At 39.0% G+C, this 19,583-nt stretch overlaps 1 protein-coding gene across 5 annotated transcripts in view; it reads right to left on the bottom strand.

The window, feature by feature from the left end:
* DISC1 (DISC1 scaffold protein) overlaps positions 1-19,583 on the bottom strand; it is a 347,047-nt gene that overhangs the window by 27,322 nt on the left and 300,142 nt on the right. For all 5 annotated transcript variants that reach the window (XM_070568817.1, XM_070568801.1, XM_070568810.1 and 2 more), the window contains one exon: positions 2,378-2,654. In XM_070568817.1, the coding sequence (XP_070424918.1) occupies positions 2,378-2,654 (277 nt within the window). The remainder of the gene's footprint in view (positions 1-2,377; positions 2,655-19,583) is intronic.

A 19,583-nucleotide genomic window follows, 5' to 3' on the forward strand; every position in this document is an offset into this window, starting at 1 on the left:
TGATGCTCCGTGGGAGGGCCTGGAGCTCAGAGAAGCAGCCACTGTGGCCTGTAGCTGTTCTGATCTCTTGGTCACAGCCTGGGCCTGTCCTCCCCAGAAACTTCAAGTACCATTCTATAATAAGGCTCCACTGTATTCATCCTTGACTCTGAATTTCCTACTTTTAGGCAAACATAGCTCTGTTTTCCTATAGCCAGCTTGGCAGGTGCTTGTTACGTTATGCAAATTGGCAGGTGCTTATAATTTTATGGAGGAAGAATAACCCTCCTACCCCTAGGAAAGTCATCCTCCAAGAGCCTGGAGGGACACATGGGCACAGTGAGGAGGGAAGGAAGGAAAGATGAAGAGAGGGAGGGAGGGAGGGAGGAAGGGAGTCGACCTCCCACATGCTGGAAACTGCTGAATCAGTCCTGACCGCCAGAGGTGTCCACTGTCCCAGCAGACCCCCTCACATACTGGCTTGGCTCCTGCCTGTCCTGTCACTGAGCTCCTGGGAGCCCACTTTGGAGAGCCAGCCCCACCTTCAAAGACTCACTCCAGGGCCCGCAGCTTCTTCCACTCAGGGCTCCTAGCCCCTTGCTTAGGCAGAACTTCCCTCCGTACCAGAATATTCTTTCAAGGCCAACTGCAACAGGTGGCAAGCCTTCAACACCTCTGCCAAGAGCAACACCTCGGCAGACAAAGGAGTTGAGGTCATCTACAGCTCAGTTTAGAGCCTGATTTCACGAGGCCAGCGGGAGTCCAGAGAGTGACAACAGCCTGCTTGCTCATAAGGTTATTCAATTCAAATATAGGACCAATATTCCAAGGGGTCCAGAAGGCAGCGACTGTAAGCACACGTTGTCAGCGAGTGCCTGCTCTGGAAAGACCAAGGTCCTGCAGGCAGGGCGGGAGGCAAAGGCCCCAGGAGGGGACACAGCTAACGTCAAATGTGAGACATGTAGCGACAGGTTCCTCCAGCCTCACCACGCCTTTATTTCCTTTCAATATTCAGAACACCTGGGAACCTGGCCAGAAAACAGCTCCAAAGTCTCCTGTCATGGCACTAAAATTGGGGGGAAAATCCCTAGGGCCCTTTCATCGAAAGGAAACGTGGTAGGGTTCCATGGGAAAGTGAGTGAGAGGAGAGGGGAGGGGGGGGAGAGGAACCAGGGAGGGGATCCTAGAGCAGGGAAAGGCAGAGGAAGGGAGTGGAGGAGGGGAGCGTAGAGGAGGGGAGGGGAGTTCCTTTCTGTTAATCTAAATCAGCCTTGGGGTCAAGTGTTAAATAAATCCCACATTTTAATTTTTTTTTTTGAGGAAGATTAGCCCTGAGCTAACATCGGCCACCAATCCTCCTCTTTTTGTTGAGGAAGACTGGCCCCGAGCTAACATCCGTGCCCATCTTCCTCTACTTTATATGTGGGACGCCTACCACAGCATGGTGTGCCAAGCAGTGCCATGTCCACACCCAGGATCCAAACTGGTGAACCCTGGACCACCGAAACAGAACATGTGAACTTAACCACTGCGCCACTGGGCCAGCCCCTAATTGTTAACATATATATCACAAGCCAAGTTTTAAGCTTTTTTTAAAATGAAAAGAGCAGATGACAAACGTCCATTATCATCTTGTTCTGGCAAAAACAATGCTAGATATATATTTAGAGATGATCACTATATATATATTGATTATATATATATCTGAATGTTTGATTTTAATAAATAATGATATATTGTAAGATAGATTCTAAATATATACTTAAATATCATATACAACATATATAATACATAGTATATACAGTAACTATATGTTATAAATGACATATATAGTGTAGGCTATATATAGCAATCATATATTAGACTATATACTCTAACTCTAGCCACTAAATTAGACCAAAAATAGAACTATGTATGCCGAAAGTTTTTCTTTTTGCTTCTTTTTTTTAAAGATTGGCACCTGAGCTAACGTCTGTTGCCAATCTTCTTCCTTTTTGTTTTCTTCTTCTCCCCAAAGCCCCCCAGTACGTAGTTGTATATCCTAGTTGTGAGCGCCTCTGGTTGTGCTATGTGGGAGGTGGCCTCAGCATGGCCTGAGGAGCAGTGCCATGTCCGCGTCCAGGATCTGAAGTGGTGAAACCCTGGGCCGCCGAAGCGGAGCGCGGGAACTTAACCACTCAGCCATGGGGCCAGCTCCTCTTTTTGCCCTTCTACATTTTCAACTTCTTCTATAAAAATTCTACATTATTTTGTAATCATATTCAAGAGCTATTAAAACTTTGGAAAGTTGGTATGGCTCAAGGCAAAGCCCGCCCAATATTTACTGCCCCCACTTGGAATGTGGCCCCAGAGCACCCCTCAGAGTAGGGCCCTGCTGAGCCTATGAGGATGGACAGACCTCTTTCTGTTCACTGCCAGCACAGTGAGGAGATGGGGTCAGGTAAGCCTTCCATTCTTCGAATGCCTGCAAAGGGGTCTTCCTCTCATCTTCAGAGTGGGGCCTGGAGGGGATGGCAGGAACGGTTGCACAGGTGGCTCCCCCTGAGTCATCCATCTGTCTCTCATCTTCTGCAGACAGGCTGCCCCTGGCCTCCCGGAGCTGCAGGCTCTGGATAAGCAGCCGACAAGCTTCCAAGTCAGCTTCCCACACTTTTCCAAGCAGCGGACACTTGCAGCTAAGAGGAAAGGGAAACAAAGGCATAAAAGTTAATTCATTGGCGTTTCATCAGACGAAGTCAATAGCTTGCCTACTTGGCTGAAAGTTAGCTAGTCATCATACAGTTAACAACTTAATTTTACATTGTCACAAATGATTTCAACCAGAAGTTTCAGAAAAGTCAAATTTGTATACAATCAAGTAACTGTGAAATAAGTATTGGTCTTTCTTAGCTACTTGGTCTGTAAGGACGTCCAAGAACCTGTGTACTTTCCCAGACTCAGTGGGCCAATACAACACAGCCCCCACTCACGTCTGTGCTCCAGCCCTGCTGGTTTTCTTTAAGTCCCAAGACCTACCCAACTTTCCCTGGCTAAGTCCTTTTCCAGGTGGTATTTCATCTGCCTAGACTGTCCTTTCCCCACCATTTCCCCTTACCAACACACACTCACTCACGTAATGTAAATAAATGAAGCAGTGCAGGGCTAAGATAAACCGTAACAACTGATATTCAGCCTCAGTGGCAGAAAGCAATCAACAGGCGTGGACTGGCTAGTAGAAAGGACATATCCCTCTGCATGAAGTCCTTCATAAGCTCAAGCCAAGTGAAGCTTCAATTCTAACTAAAGAAATGTAGACTCAACGTTGACAAAAATTTTGATTTTTCTTGGAAGCCAAAAATCTGGGATTTTAAATGAAAATATTTTTTTCATACATCCATTCAGCTTCAGGTTAGATATTTTCTACACATTTATCTTCCATTCAATAATCTTTCCTTCTACTGTTTCTAATCTGCTATTCAATTTATCTACTCTGTTCTAAGTTTTAGTTACTTTGTTTTTCAGTTCTATAACTTTTATTTGATTTTCTTTTCTATATTTCAGTTCTCTGCTGAAATTATCCATCACGTCCTCTGTTTCCTTGAACATAATAATCATTATTTTAAAGCCTGTGTTTATAAATGATGAATACAGCAGGGAAAAGAAAAAATGAGATAGAAGCAATATTAGAAGAGAGATTAGCTAAGAATTGTCAAACATTGACAGAGGACATCAAACTACACACCTAGGAAGCACTACAATCTCAAAGCAGGAAAAATGAAAGGAAAAAACACACCAAGGTTCATCATAGCAAAACGACTGGACACTAAGGACAGAACAAAACTTTTATAAGCAGTCAGAGAAAAAAACAGATTCACTTCAAAGGATGAGTCATGTGGGTGACAGAAACGGTGGAAACTAGAAGACAGCAAAACAGTGTCTTAAAAATGCTGAAAGAAAATAACTGCCAATCTAGAAATTATACACTCATTTTCAATTTCCTTCAAAAATAAAAGAAAAACAAAAATATTTTCAGATAAACAAAAACTGAAATACTTCCTTGGCAGCATATCCGTAACGAGACAATGATCCCAGCTGGAAGCAAAGACAGGCATAAAGGAATGAAAAACAATGGAAAGAGCAAATGTGTGGGTAAAACTAAGTGAATATGGATGCAAATAAAAAGCAATGATATCTTTTTCAGTCTAAAATATATGTAGAATTAAAATACGTGACAACCAGCACAAAGGGAAAGAGGGAGAAAAAAGAACTAAAACAGTCTCAGCTCTTCATGTCGTCCAGAAAGTAGTAAAAGTGCTCATTTACATTAGACTTCAAAATGTTAAGGACTCAGGGGCTGGCCCTGTGGCTGAGTGGTTAAGTTCGTGCGCTCCGCTGCAGGCGGCCCAGTGTTTCGTCGGTTCAAATCCTGGGCGTGGACATGGCACTGCTCATCAAACCACGCTGAGGCAGCGTCCCACATGCCACAACTAGAAGGACCCACAACAAAGAATATACAACTATGTACAGGGGGTTTTGGGGAGAAAAAGGGAAAAAAAATTTTTAAATCTTTAAAAAAAATAAAAGAAAAATGTTAAGGATTCATATTGAATCCTTTATGGCAATCATAAAACAGAGAGGTTAAAAGAATGTATAACTGGAGGCTGTCCTGGTGGCGCAGTGGTCAAGTTCGCACGCTCTGCTTAGGCAACCCGGGGTTCACAGGTTTGGATCCCAGATGCGCACCTAGCACCACTCATCAAGCCACGTTGTGGCGGCATCCGCATAAAATAGAGGAAGACTGGCACAGATGTTAGCTCAGTGACAATCTTCTCACAAACAAAAAGAAAGAATGTATGACTGACATACAAATATGGGAGAAATTTAAAAAATTAAAAGTACTTAAGTATTGCTTTAATTAAAGCAATAAAGAGACACGAATGAACACAATAGAGACGGGAAAAATGGTAACACAAATATTTATACCCAAATATATTAGGAATTACATTAAATATCAATAGATAAATACTGTATTTAAAAGGCAAAGATTTTAGACCAGAATAAAAAATTGAAATCCAATAAAATGTTGCTTAAAAGAAACAAATTAAATATAAGGATACAAACAGGTTGCAAGTAAAAGGATGGAATGACATGTCATGAAAGCATTATTAGAGATAAAGTGTAGTGGGGAAAGGACAATCTTTTCAACATATTGTACTATGTTAATTAGATGTCACTATAGGAAAAAAGTCAAATCATGACTGCTGGCTCACACCATACAAAAACTAATTTCAGGTGGATTGTAGATCAAAATGTGAAAGACAAAACAATAAAACTTCTAGAATTAATACAGGATAATATCTTTATGACTTTGTAGTACTCGAAGATCTCTTAAACAGGATGTAAAAAGTACTAACCACAAAGGAGACAAAGGATAACTTTGACTTCATTAATATTAAGAACTATATTCATCAATAAAACACCATTGAGAGAATGAAATGGTAAGCCACAGAGTGGGAGAAATGATCTGTAAAACATGTAACCAACAAAGGACTGATTCCAGAATATAAATATAAACAGGACTCCTACAAGTTAGTAAGAAAGAGACAGACAATCCAGTTTTGAAAAAGGGCAAAGACTTGAACAGGCACTTTACAAAAGAGGACATCTAAATGGCCAATAAGTAACATGAAAAGATGATCAACACCACTAACCATGAGGAACATACATAGTAAACCACAGTGTGATGTACAACGCATCAACAAGATGGCTAGGATGTAAAAGCTTGATGAACCAAGTGTCAGAAAAGATATGGAGCTACTCGTCCTCTCATATACTGCTGGTGGGAGTGTACATGAATGCAACATCTTGAAATCTCTATGACATTGTACTCATGTTGGAAATATGTTGATCATACGATGCAGCAACGCAACTCCTAGGTACAGGCATACCTCATTTTATTGTGCTTCACTCTACTGTGCTTTGCAAATACTGTGGTTTTTACAAGACCCTCCAACAGCACAAAGATTACAACTCTCTGAAGGCTCAGATGATAGTTGGCATTTTTTAGCGATAAAGTATTTTTAAATTAAGGTACATACATTGTTTTATTAGACATAATGCTATTGCACACTTAATAGACTACAATATAGTGTAAACATACTTTTATATGCACTTTTATATATACATTGGCTTATATAAACCAAAAAATTCCTGTGACTTGTTTTATTGCAATATTCGCTTTATTGCAGTGGTCTGGAACCCAACCCGCAATATCTCCAAAGTATGCTCATTACATACTCAATGAAATGCATAGACAGTCAATTCTCATTATTCGCATTAGCTGTGTTCTATAAAGTCACCACGAGCTCTGAATTAGTGGATACTGAGCAATCACTCCCAAAGGAGACATAGGGTTATGCTCCCATGAGCTTCTTGTCACGTTTTCATCAACCAGACAACATATAATCTTGTTTTATGTGTGTTTCTGCTTAAAGACACCTTATTTAATATATTTTGTTGATTCATGAACACTGAACTCATGGTCAACGGCACTATAACTCATGCCTGAACAAAGCTCATCTAACACCAGTATATTCTCCACAAGGCGCATCGCACCATCCTTGCACTTGGGAGCACTCGACAGCACTTCAGCACTAGACTGGGGGGGCATTTTAAACAGCAAAACCACCAAGAAAATACACAAAACTGCAAAAAACATGGCACTAAATAGACAGCAAAAAGTGCACCTATTTACAGGATGAGAACTGTGACGAGAAGACACAGTGATGCCTTGATCAACCTCAGCGGGGAACATGCACAGCGGGTGACTCAAATTTTGAGCCACTCTGTGCACATCCATGAATGACGGTGAAAGTTCTGCAGGTATTGATTTTGGGGTTACAAATAAATTCTAGCGAGCAAGCAAATTCACAAATACAGAATCCAGAAATAATGAAGATCAGCTGTAAATATGATCATGCAACATTATTTGTGACAGCCAAAACCTGGGAGGGAAAACAAATGTCCAGAAACAGAAGAACAGGCAACTTGTGGAATATTCATTCATTAGAATGTCATACCGCAAAGAAGATGAGAAATTAGTACAGTCCACAACAACATGGATGAATCTCATAGACATAAGTTCAGGCAAAGACAAAAAGACAAAGGAGGCACTGTGATTCCACTTATTTTTATATTTTAAAATATGCAAAACTAATCAGTGGTGTTAGAAATCTGGATAGTGGCTGCTTTCGGGAGAAGGAGGGTAATGACAGAGAGAGGCATAAGGAGGGCTGCTACTGTACTAGGAGTGTGTTATTTCTCAAGGTGGTGGGGATGAGTATGTTCATTTTGTGAAAATTCATCAAGCGGTACATTCATGCTGTGTGCACTTTCTGGGTATGGTATATGCCGGTCTAAAATAATAAAAAGAGAGAAAGAGAGAAGACAGATTTCCAAGCCAAGTCCTGGAGCAGCAGTGTGGGAATGGGGTCTGGTAACACGAGAAGCACCAATCTTTAGCAAGGAGCACTCAACTGGTATTTTCCAGCTTCCCAATTGTAGCCAGTCTGATAAGTGTAAAGTGGCATCTTGCTGTTTGCGGTTGTGTTTCTTCACTAGGATCGCTCCGTAGCCACTCCGATTTTCTTCTGTGAACTGTCTTTTTACATCCATTGCCTGTTTATTCCTTTCTTGGGTGCCCCATCCTCTTCCAAGAGCTTTTGTTGAAGGAAACACTTTATTGCCACTTCAATGTCTTTAGTTTTTCTAGTCTACTCAATTTTCTATTTCTTCTTGTGTCCTCACATTTTATATCTTTCACAGAAATCAATCCATTTTCTCCTGGGTTTCATATATATTGTAACTTTTGTTCATAATTTTTAAAATTATTTTTAAAATCTCTGCTGTCCATAGACATTTTTCCTTTTCATTCTGTTTTAATCATTGACCTCTTTTCTGATTTATCTTGTTCAGCCTTATCAGAGGTTTGCTGTCATCTTAACCTTGTCAAAGAACCGACTTTTGCTTTGTTTATCTCTGATATTGATTTCTGTTCTCTATTTCCTTGATTTCTGATCTTATCTTTATATTTCCTTTTTTATCGTTTCTTTGGATTTATTATCTTTGTACTAGCTTCTTCTGTTAAACTCTGAACTCACTTGTTTCCTTTCTTTTAGTTTCCTCTCTTACTATTTTAATTTTCTAATAAACGTATTTAAAGCTCTAAATTTTTGTCTGAGTAGTACTTAAACCATGTCCAACATATTTATTTATTATGTTTGTTTTCAAAATCTTAAATATTTAAAATATACAGAAAAATATGGAGAATAATTTAACAAACACTTGTATACCTACCATCACACTTATCAATTTTTTAATATTTTCCTGTAATTGCATCAAATGTTTTTTGAGAATTTACAACATTATTGTCCCACTAATTTTATAGTGTTTTCATTGTCTTTGCTCATGGTCACCTCTTTAACTCAAGAGCTATTTAGTAGTATGTTTTTCAATTTCTACATGGAAGATAATTCTTCAGCTCCCTTTTTGTTAGGTTAATATCTAACTTTATTGCATAATGGTCAGCAACATACTTTATAAAATTAATTGAGGCTTCCTCTATCACCTAGTAGTTGATTGCTCTTTGTAAATGTTCTATATGTGTCCAAAAGGAATGAGTGCTCTGTGCATTGAGTCCAAAGTTAAAGCCTATTATGCTATTAAAATTCTTATATATTTGCTTTTTTTTGGTGTTTCATCTACCAGTTTCTGAGATGAGTGTTTTAAACTTCCGACTACAATTCTTTTTTCTTTTTTTTTTCCCTGAAGAATATTCACCCTGAGCTAACATCTGATGCCAATCTTCCTCTTTTTGTGTGTGAGCCGCCACTACAGCATGGCCACTGACAGACGAGTGGTATAGGTCCACACCTGGGAACCAAACCTGGGCCACTGAAGTGGAGCACAACAAATTTAACCACCGGGCCACAGGGACTCACCTCCCTAACTACAATTCTTTTTTTTTTCTGGGATGAAGATTAGCCCTGAGCTAACATCTGTTGCCAATCTTCCTCTTTTTTTTTTTTTTTTTTTGGCTTGAGGAAGATTAGCCCTAAGCTAACATCTGTGCCAATCTTCCTCCACTTTATATGTGGGGCACCACCACAGCATGGCTGATGAGTAAGTCTGCACCCAGGATCTGAACCAGCAAACCCAGGCCACCAAAGCAGAGTGTGCAGAACTTTAACCATTTGGCCATAGGGCCAGCCCCCTACAATTCTTGATTCTTCTATGTCCTTCCATAGTCTTTTTGGTTGTTTTATGTATTTCAGATTATGATGTTAGTTGCATGTGTTCCAATCATTACATTTTTGACTGCTTCTTTTCAGTATATGATGCTCTTCTGTGTTGATATGATATTTTAGCCTTAAAATCTATTTTGTCTGATATTATAATTGTCACTCCAACATTCTTTTCAATTTTTCCTAGCTTATATATTTGCCACCTTTTATTTTCAACTTTTTTACATAGTTTTTTCAAAAATGAATCTAATACAAAACATTTTGGTGAATTTTATAAAAATCTATTCTGGGATTTTATGTTTGGGATTGGCAGATTTAACCCAAGTATTCACAATTACTATAATTATTATGTGATTGTTGCTGTTTTTCTGATTTATTACAACAAAGAATTTCAATTTTTTGATTTTTGTGTCTCTATTTCATCTTTCCTAACTTTCTTTTTCTTTTCATTGAATTCAAATACAGTTGTGAGAAGGAATACAGAGAGATCCCATATACTCTTTCCTCAGTTTCCCTCAATGGTAACACTTTGCAAAACTATAGTACAATATCACCACCATGGAATTGACATTGATACAACCCACTGATCTTATTCAGATTTCCTCTCATTTGTGTGTGTGTGTGTCCATAGTTCTATACATCTTTATCACTTGTGTAAGTTCATGCACCTACCAGCCCATTCAAGATACAGAACGATTCCACCACATGGGGATCCCGATGTCCCATTTTATAAACATACTCACCTATTTCACACCCTGCCCCCCATCCCTAGCCCCTGGGAATCACTAAGTCTGTTCTCCACTTCCAAAATTTTGTCATTTCAGAAGTGTTATATAAATGGAATCACAAACCATGCAGCTTTTGGAATTGGCTTTTTCCATCCAGCCTAGGTCCCTGGAGATTCGTGCACCCGTAGTTTATTATTCCTTTTAATTGCTGAGTAGTATTCCACGCGATGTTTGTACCACACTTTCTTTAACCATTCACCTGCTGAAGGACGTCTGTGATGTTCTGAGTTGGGGGATATTATGAGTACAGCTGCTATGAACATTTATGGACAGGAATTTGCATGAAATAAAATTTTCACTTCCCTGGAATGTCCAAGAGTACAATTGCTGGGTTGTATAGTAATTGCATATTTAGTTTTGTAAAAAACTGCTGAACTGTCTTCCAGAGTGGCCATACCATTTTACATCCTCACCTGGAATGTATGAGCGATCTAGTTTCTTTGCTTCCTCACTATTCGGTGCTATTACGTTTTTTTAAGCTATTCTGATAGGTGTGCAGTCATAGCTCACTGTCGTTTTAAGTTGCATTTCCGTCGTGTATAACGATGTTGAGTATCTTTTCCAGTGTTTATTTGCCATCTGCATATCCTCTTCAGTGAGATGTCTGTTCATGTCTTTTGCTAAATTTCTAGTTGTATTGATTTTTCTTTAACATTTAGTTTTGAGAATTCTCTGTATATTCTAGACTACAGTCCTTTGTTAGATATGTGGTTTGCAAATATTTTCTCCCAGTCTGTAGCTCGTCTTTTCAACCTCTTCACACAAGATTTTGCAGAGCAAAAGTTTTTTACTTTAATGAAGTCCAGTTTATCAATGGTTCCTTTCAATGAATCGTGCTTTTAGTGTCAAGTCTTAGAAATCTTTCCCTAACCTTAGACTTACTCCTACTTTTTTTTCCAGGGGGATTTTTACTTTCATATTTTACAGCTAAGTCCATGGTCCATTTTAAGTTAATTTTTGTATAAAGTATGAGATTTAGGTCACAGTTCATTTTTTTACCTATGCATACCCAAGCAATCTCTCCAGCACCACCTGTAAAAACTCTACCCTTCCTCCATTGAATTGCTCTTACATCTTTGTCAAAAATCACTTGACATATTTATGAGGATGTAATTTTTAGGATTCCATCTTAATGTATTTACAATATTTTGGATTATATCTCTTTGAATAGCTTTCATAATAGTCGCCATGTGTATTACAATATACATATGTGAGATTAAAATCTACTGGGATTGACATTTTACTATTTTGAGAATATGTGTAAACCTTACTTCCATTTAGATCTCTCTACCTTCCCCATTTTTAAATATCATTGTCTTAAATATCAATGGTGTTATAATTTTTGTTTTAATAATCAAATATGTTTTATAAAACTCATAAGAAAAGTCTACTGTACTTCTGCTCTTTCCATTTTTCTGTCTTCTTTCCTGAAGCTCCAATTCTTTCTTTCATCATTTTCTTCCTGTTTCAAGAACTTCCCTTGGCTAATCTTTAATGTCCTATCAAGAAATACATAGTTTCCTTCATCTGAGAATTTCTTTATTTCCTCTTTGTTCTTGAAGGATAATTTTGCTGGATATAGAATTCCAGGTTGATTCTTTTCTTTCATCACCTGAAAAACGTGCCATTTCTTTCTGGCTTTCATGGTTTCAGATGAGAAGTCCACTGTTACTGAAATTGATATTCGCCTATAGGTAATGCATCATTCTTTCTGGGTGCTTTCAAGGTTTTTTCTTTGTCTTCTAAGTTTTCAGAAATTCTATTCTGATATGTTTTGGTCTGGATTTGTCTGGATTTATTCTGTTGAGGATTTGCTAAACTTCTTGAATCTGTAGGTTTGTGTCTTTCACCAAAATTTGGAAGGTGTTGGCCATCATTTCGTCAAATAATGTTCCAGTCCCACTCTGTCTTCTCCTCCTTGGTACAATAATTTAAGTGATGGATCTTTCATTATTGTCCCTCAGGTCTCTGAGCATCTGTTCATTTTTTTTTTCACTTTCTCTTGATCGGATGGGGTGAATTCTATTGAAGTGTTCTCAAGTTCATTAATTCTATCCTTTGGCACCTTCACTCTACTGCTGAGTCTCTCCAGTGTGATTTTTGTTTCTGCTTTTGTATTTTCAGTTCTATAATTTCCACCTGGTTCTTTTTTTTTTTTTTTTGTAATTGTATATCTTTGCTGAAATTTTCTTTTCCTCTTTTCATTTATTTCAATAGAATTTGCATTGCTTAGTGAAGCATTTTTATGACGGCTGCTTTAAAATTCTTGTCACTTGATTCCAACATCTCCATGTTGATGCCACTTGATTGTTTTTTCTCATTCAAGCTGTGATTTCCTTGGTTTTTATTATGATGAATGATTCTCAATTGTATCCTGGATATTTGGGTAATTATGTTAGGAGATTCTGAGTCCTATTTAAGTGTTTTACTTTAGGAGGCAATAACCCTGTTTACATTTATCACAGAGGTCCTGTTCTACTTTTATGGGCTAGGGTTCCCATGACATTTTAATTTTAGGAGCCTTTGCAGTGAGTTTGTTTGTGGGAAGAGGGTTGTTCCATTTTGTTTCATTTGTTTTTTGTCTGCTCTATTTATCTGTTCACACAAGGGCTTCCACTAGCCCCAGCTGGATTGCCTGAGGAGCAAAGAAGTTTCCCAAGGCCAGGCCACTGAGTGCCTCTGGGAGGGGAGGGGAGGCTCAGGCCAGCAGGGAGGGAGAACACTTCTCAGAGTGCCCTTTGCTGGTGGTGCCAGGGTCACCAGGTGTTGTTTGAAGGACTCTCTTAGATCCAGGGGAAGAATGAGCCTCTCTTGGCTTCACCTTAGCACACCTTCCCCTCCCTCTCATTCTACCCCCATCCTGCCTCCAAGGTGATATATTTGTATATATTTTGAGACTATATTTTTGTTCTAGATTTTTACTAAAACGTATTTTTGTTTTATTTGTAAGTCCTCTATTTCATCAACAGTAAAATTACTAAGGTTTTTCAAGCACTCTCTCACATATCTCTTACTGTCTTCCTGGATTTATCTTTGTTGAAATACTTCCTCTCAGATTGCTTCAGAGAAGATCACAGATGGTAAAACCTTTTAATGACTTATAGGTCTGAGAACATCTTCATTTCACACTCAAACGCAAAACAATGGTTTAGCTTAATAGTCTGGTTTTGACACTTTGAAAATGTTACTCCATGGCCTTCTTACATTCTGTGCTGCTATTGAAAAGCATGAGATCAGTCTAATTCTTAAATAGCTGATCCACTCTTAGAATTTTCTTTTTATCTTTGTTATATATAAATTTTAATTACAAACTATTGAGGCCCCTCCCCTTTTTATATCTTGTTTTGTACTCCATTAATCCCATCAGTCTAAAGTCTTACATCTTTTCCTTTTTCTGAGAAAGTTTCAGTCATTAGTCTCTCAAATATTTCCACCCTCTCTTCTGTTAATTGTTTTCTTTCCTTCTGGGATTCTTTTCATATGAACATTGATCAAACAATTCTATTCTGTATATTACTTATCTTTTATCTTTCCCTTCTCTCTGTCTACTCCTGATGCCCTCAGAATTTTTTGACATGATATTCTGGCTTACTAATTGGTTCTCCAGCTGAAACTATTTGGCTATTCAATCTATTTACTGAGACTCCCCCCCCCCCCCCGACCCAATTTTTATATTCTGCATTATCTCAATTTCCATTTGGGTTTCTTTATGACTTCTTGTTTATTTCATATCTCCATATCCTCCCTTATCTTTGGGAAATATTTGATAAGCTTATTGAACATCTTGTTGTATCTAATTCAGTAATTATGCTCCATCAGATAAATGTCTTTCTGTTGGTTGTTGTTTTTTTATAGCAGCTGTCCTCCTAAGAAGCCTCATTTATTTTCCATACGAGTTCATATTTCCTCAGGCATATTGACTACTTTGGCTGATGATGGGTCCTTGGAGAAGGGATAATGACAAAGCCCAAACTTGTATCCATCATAATAGGCTTAGGTGGTGGGAGGGTGGGGTACCATCTCAGGGAAGAGAGTCTCTGGTGGAATAATCTGTACTTACGTGCTTGCAGGAATACATAGACTCCCTCAATTATAATTATCTACCCCTCCGGGAACAGGGAGGCCTGGGGGATGCTCAAGATCCAAGCCATCTGTTCGATATCCTCCCATGGCAGTGCTTCTCTGATGCTGGTTTTCTAGTCCTTTCTCCCATGACTCACTGAGCAGCAAGTGCTTGCCTGTTTGTAGAAGCAACATGGTGGGCACTGGCCTCCCAAGCAATGTGGGAGGAAGAAAAGGACATGCTTGAAAACTTCTCTTCCACTTTATCACCTGTTTCTTCCCCACATGGGGACCAAATCACCTTCAGTTGCCTGAGGGGTTCTTGGTTATTTTTTTATTATTAACTTGACAGATCCATCAGCAGCTCTCTGGCTTCTAACAGGTGTGCAGGGCTTGACTCAAGGGAAAGAGCCAGCAGCCCACTTCTCATAACTTTCCTGAGGGAAAAAAGTGTGCTGTTTCTGTAAACAATTTTCTACATTGTACTGATGTGAATACTATCACTTTGTGTCCACTTGCTGTTTGAAAAAATAGAGCATGTACAGTCTTTGAGTGAAAGCGGGGCTTGTCCTGAAATATCTCTTAGAATGCACATGTCAAAGTCTGGAAGCCAGTTTTAGAGACGTATGCTGAATGGTGAGTAAATCATGTAAGTGCAAAATTGCAGTGCCTCATTATGGCCCACGTAATAATTTAATCAAGCTTCAGATTTTTGAAATATCCTCTTATTGAATCCATTTGTACTAAAGAGAGTAGTGGTTGATTTCAAGGTCTTGAGATGCTTTGCTATTCCTGCACAGGAGAGTAATTAGGTCATTAGTAATAATTCCTTAAATGAATGACTCCAAGCTTCTTGAGCTATGTGAGATCTTTGGTGATGTTTCACAACCAGTAATGAGGCAATTGGAAGATATAATTTCAGTGTTTGGGGGAAAGTTCTTGAATAGAGAATTGAGATTCATCATTTTGTTACTCCTGCCAGTTGGAAGTAAAATGAGGTTGAAGAGGTCATGTGATTATGGCTCCACTCCTCATGGAACTGAGGCATGTCTGTGTTATTCAGAGGGAATGATGATAAGAGAGAAGGTAGGCAGGAAGTTTGCAGGCAAGCTTCTATCCATTTTAGAAATGGAAATACTGATTTCTAGCACAGACATCTATCATTTCTGCTCTCATCACCAAGCTCTCTTTCCTGACTTATTAATATTTACACTTAAAGGCACTTAACATTTTACCTCATTCTGTACAAACTTTGACAATAATCAGGTCTTTTTATTGAACCATGATGCAGTAAAATATCAAAGCAATATGTGAATGCCCACGGTACTAAGCTTTCAACTGCACACTGCTTAAACACTAATGTTTCTGAAAGCATTTCATTCCTTGTCCAACAACAATTTAATCTCCACTTCAAAAAAATTGTTCTTATTAGAAATCTTCAAATTTTATTCCTTTGTCTTTTAATTTTCAAGAAAGAAAAATTAACACAATTCTCCACTGAACAAAGACTTTTGGATTTTAACCTTTTCCCCAAGATGCTATCTGATAACATGACAAGAGGAAATGTACTACAGGAAACAGTGTGTGACCAGGAAACTGTAGTGGACACTGTTGTTTGCTGAGCCAACATCCCTTGCTCTTTTTGTCCTTCCTAACAGAATTCAGGTAGTATTCAGGTAACCAACCCTCCCTCCTTAGGACATATTGGATGGTAACCGTTTCCTAGCTCCTCAGGTAGACTGTGATTAGATGAAAGCAATTGACCTATAACATTCCGCTGGACAAGCCTTTACAGTCCAGGGGTTGGCAACTCCAAATAGCTCAACTAAACTCAATCAGACCAGGTCTGGTGGCCCATGCTGGGGCTGTGGTGGGTGAGGAGTGGTTTTTACTTTCTCATCCAACAGCAATGAGAAAAGACGCCACTGCATCTATCTTGTGACCCTAATGGAGCCAAACCTGAGGCATTATGAATGGAAATGGCTGAAAAGAGAAATGGAAAGTAGCCAGCTTTTTGATGACAAGTCTGAGTTGCTGAATCAACCAACGCTGGTGCCCGTTTCTTTCCTGTTTAAGCCAGTTAGAGCTGGGGTTCCTGTTATTTGTGGCTGAACACAGAGCTGATTCAATGAAATCAGATGACTTCAATGGGAGTTTAGCCTCTACTACAAAGTTTGGTGTCCTCTGGAAAATATTTATCACAATTTGAGTTTCTACGTTTGTAATATAATATCTCTTATGTCCATCTCAGAGGATGAATTGTAAAAAGGAAGATACAAAATGATGTATACAATATGTGAAAGAGCAGTAGTAGTGGAAAAAGTATATAACTTCTAAAATCTTAAATAGTAGGAGGCACTGATGAAATGAAAATCAGTCTTAAATATGTATGTATGGTGGCCAAGATGTGACCATTATTGTCTATATTAGTTTACAATTCTCCTATTATTATGTAAGACGTATAGATTGGGTGAGACCAATGATTAATTCTACCCGAGATTCAACTTGCCAGCAAGAATAAAAGACATTTTGCAGAAGGGTAATGCAGTTACTCATCATTATCAGCATCGTCTTCTTCCTCATCATCCCCATCACTACAACCACCATCACCATCATCACTATGGTTAACAGTTATTAGTCAGGAGCTATTCAAAGAGTTGTTAATCCTGAAAACAACTCTATGATGTAGATAGTATTGCTACATTGTAGCAGTTTTAAAATATAATTCAAATTCTTTACCATTCCTATAATCGAGAGGTGCAATCTAGGTTCTCTCCTCTTGAGTCTGGGCTGGTCTTAGTGACTTTCTTGTAACCAATAGATCACAGAGGTAGTAATACCACGTAACTTCCAAGGCCAGATTATAAAAGGCCATGGAGCTTCCACTGGGTGATTTGGGACAACTGCTCTCAGTGAGGCCAGCTGCCATGCAAGAAGTCTGTCCTGAAATCACCATGCTGGAGACATGACGTCCAGCCACTTGGTCAGCGGCATTAGCTGTGATCTCAGCTCACAGCCCCCATCAGCTGCCAGCCGTGTGAGTGAGCCATCTTGCCCGTCCAGCCCAGCTGAGCCGACATGACTGCAACCTCTACCTCGTGACTTCAACTCCAAGCGAGGACGGCCTTGTCAAGCCCTTCCCAAGTCAAGACCCACAAAACTGTGAGCAAAGGAAAATGACTGTGTTGGCACAGACCTCTGTTTGACAGGTGAGAAAATTAAAGTAGCCTCAGAAATCAAAGATATATTCTGATCATAAACCTGCTCAGCTTCCCTTTCCTATTGTGGATAAGCCAATCAGCCATGGATTTTAGAGGTCCTTTCCAACTGTGCAGCCTATTTAAAACTCTAAGTAACAAGTCACTTTTCTTTTCCCCTGCATCGCTCAGTGGTAAACACCAGGTGAAGAAGGAAAGAGAATGCCACCAGGAATAATTAGATAGATAATTATCTGGAACAACCATTGAACACTCTGTTTTAGGACACAGAATCAAAGTCATAAGGGATCCCCATCAAACCAGCTCCTCCTCTTAATTTCTCTGTTTATATTCATGGTCTCTTTATTCCTGCCTCCTCCTGGCTTGTTCGGTGTTCTCATCCCATTAGAATTCAATCCCTTGAGAAGGGGAACCCTGTCTGTTGTGTGGACTGCTCTATTCCCACCGCCAACACATGGTAAGAGAGTGAATTGAACGAAGGCCAGAAATCAGGGTCACTTTTAACCCTTTCTTTCCCTCAACCCCCATATCCAACTATAGATTGTAAATGGAGAATACGGTTCAGGCCTATCTTTTTCCTTTTTGATTGCCACTCCAAATTAAGCATTTCATTTCTTTACCTGTGGAAAACTGCAATTAGTGATGGGCCTCTCTGCCTTCAAACATGTCACTCTTCAAGTGTAGCCCATATATTATTGTTCCAAAGATGTTAGTGGCTCCCATTCCTTGTCAAATGGAAAGCGAAGTCCTTCAAGGCCTCTCCCAAGATGACCCAGCCCTGTTCTGGACTCATCCCCATTGCTCTCCTGGGTGTTCCTAGATGTCAGCAAAGTGGGCCCCTCAATCTTTGCAGGACAAATGTACCAGTTCCTAATTACAGTTGACTACTTCTCATGCCCGTTCTTCTCTAAAATGCCCACCCATTAAAAATCAACCAGTTCATCAAGGCCCATCTCAAATGTCACTTTAATAAAGAACTCTCCCTGATCCCAGCCCCATACATAATGTCTCCTTTCTCTGAACCCACAGGGCATATTGTAGTACTCTTAAGATGGTTATTACATTCTGCCTTGATGTCTGGGTTTGTGTACGTATACCTTCTTCTACTCTATCTACTTAATGAGATTTGAGAATATTGCACATTCATTTTTTTTTAAATTCTATGAAGCATATAGCCTTGCAAGGTATCGATCATGATAGGAACTCAGTATTTGATTAACTGAATGAACTCAGGGAAGTCACATTTAAAGGACTCCTCAGATTTGAAGCAAAGAAAACAATTAAGTTGAAAAACTATCATCCTAATAAACGTTAATAGGGGAAAAGTTTTCCTCATAAGTGATCCCAGTGAAGTGAGTACATTAAAAATTCGAGTTTCGTGGTAAATCTCGATATGGCACTCTACTCTGCCGGTGCTGTATTGGCTTCTAAGCTGTCCAATGACTGGGTGGAAATTTTAAAATTATTTGACTACAATTTCAAAGGGAGGAACCTTTCTAAGCAAGCCACAAAACCTGGCAGTCAAAAAGGAAAAAAAGTGATAAATCTGGATGCATATAAATTTCAACTTCTACGTGGCAAAAATGCCATAAATGAAAGACAAAATGTGAATGACCTATTAGGAAAAAGTACTCCTAACATGCAGCATAGTCCAAGAGTCAAATTCCTTAACCTTCAAAGAGTTTTGGAAATCAATAAGAAAAAAAGCAAACTTCCCAAGAGAAAATAGGCAGACTAGGAAGAAGAAATATAAATGGCCAATCAATATATGACAAGGTGATGGGCTACATTCAAGGTAAAGATGTGCAGATTGGGAAATGAAAGTCTAAAAGTTGCAGAATTCACTGTTGGAGAAGGAGGGAAATAAATCAGTACCCTTTTTCATGAAAGTAACTTGGAAACATTTGTAAGATTGAAAATGCACACGCCCCTTGAGCTAGCTGTTCCTCTTCCAAGCATGTACCCACCTGACATATTCAGACAAGGAAAAAGCAATGTGTGAAAAAGAACAGCGACTGCATCATGCAAAGCAACCGGAAACAAGAAAATTTATTGCTACATTCCGTGCAACCATTTACAACAGGAGGCTAAGCTCTATCTCTTAAAGTGGAAAGACCGCCAAGAAAAATTAAGCGCAAATAGGTAAAGCGGAGAACAATTGGTATTCCGTTGCTCTCATTTGGATTTTTAAAAAATAACAAAAGGCAGGCACATATATCCATACATGCCCATGCATGAGTGAAATATTTCTGGAA

This window comes from Equus przewalskii, chromosome 1 (assembly GCF_037783145.1).
Source record: "Equus przewalskii isolate Varuska chromosome 1, EquPr2, whole genome shotgun sequence".
In the NCBI taxonomy this organism is placed as follows: Eukaryota; Metazoa; Chordata; class Mammalia; order Perissodactyla; family Equidae; genus Equus; species Equus przewalskii.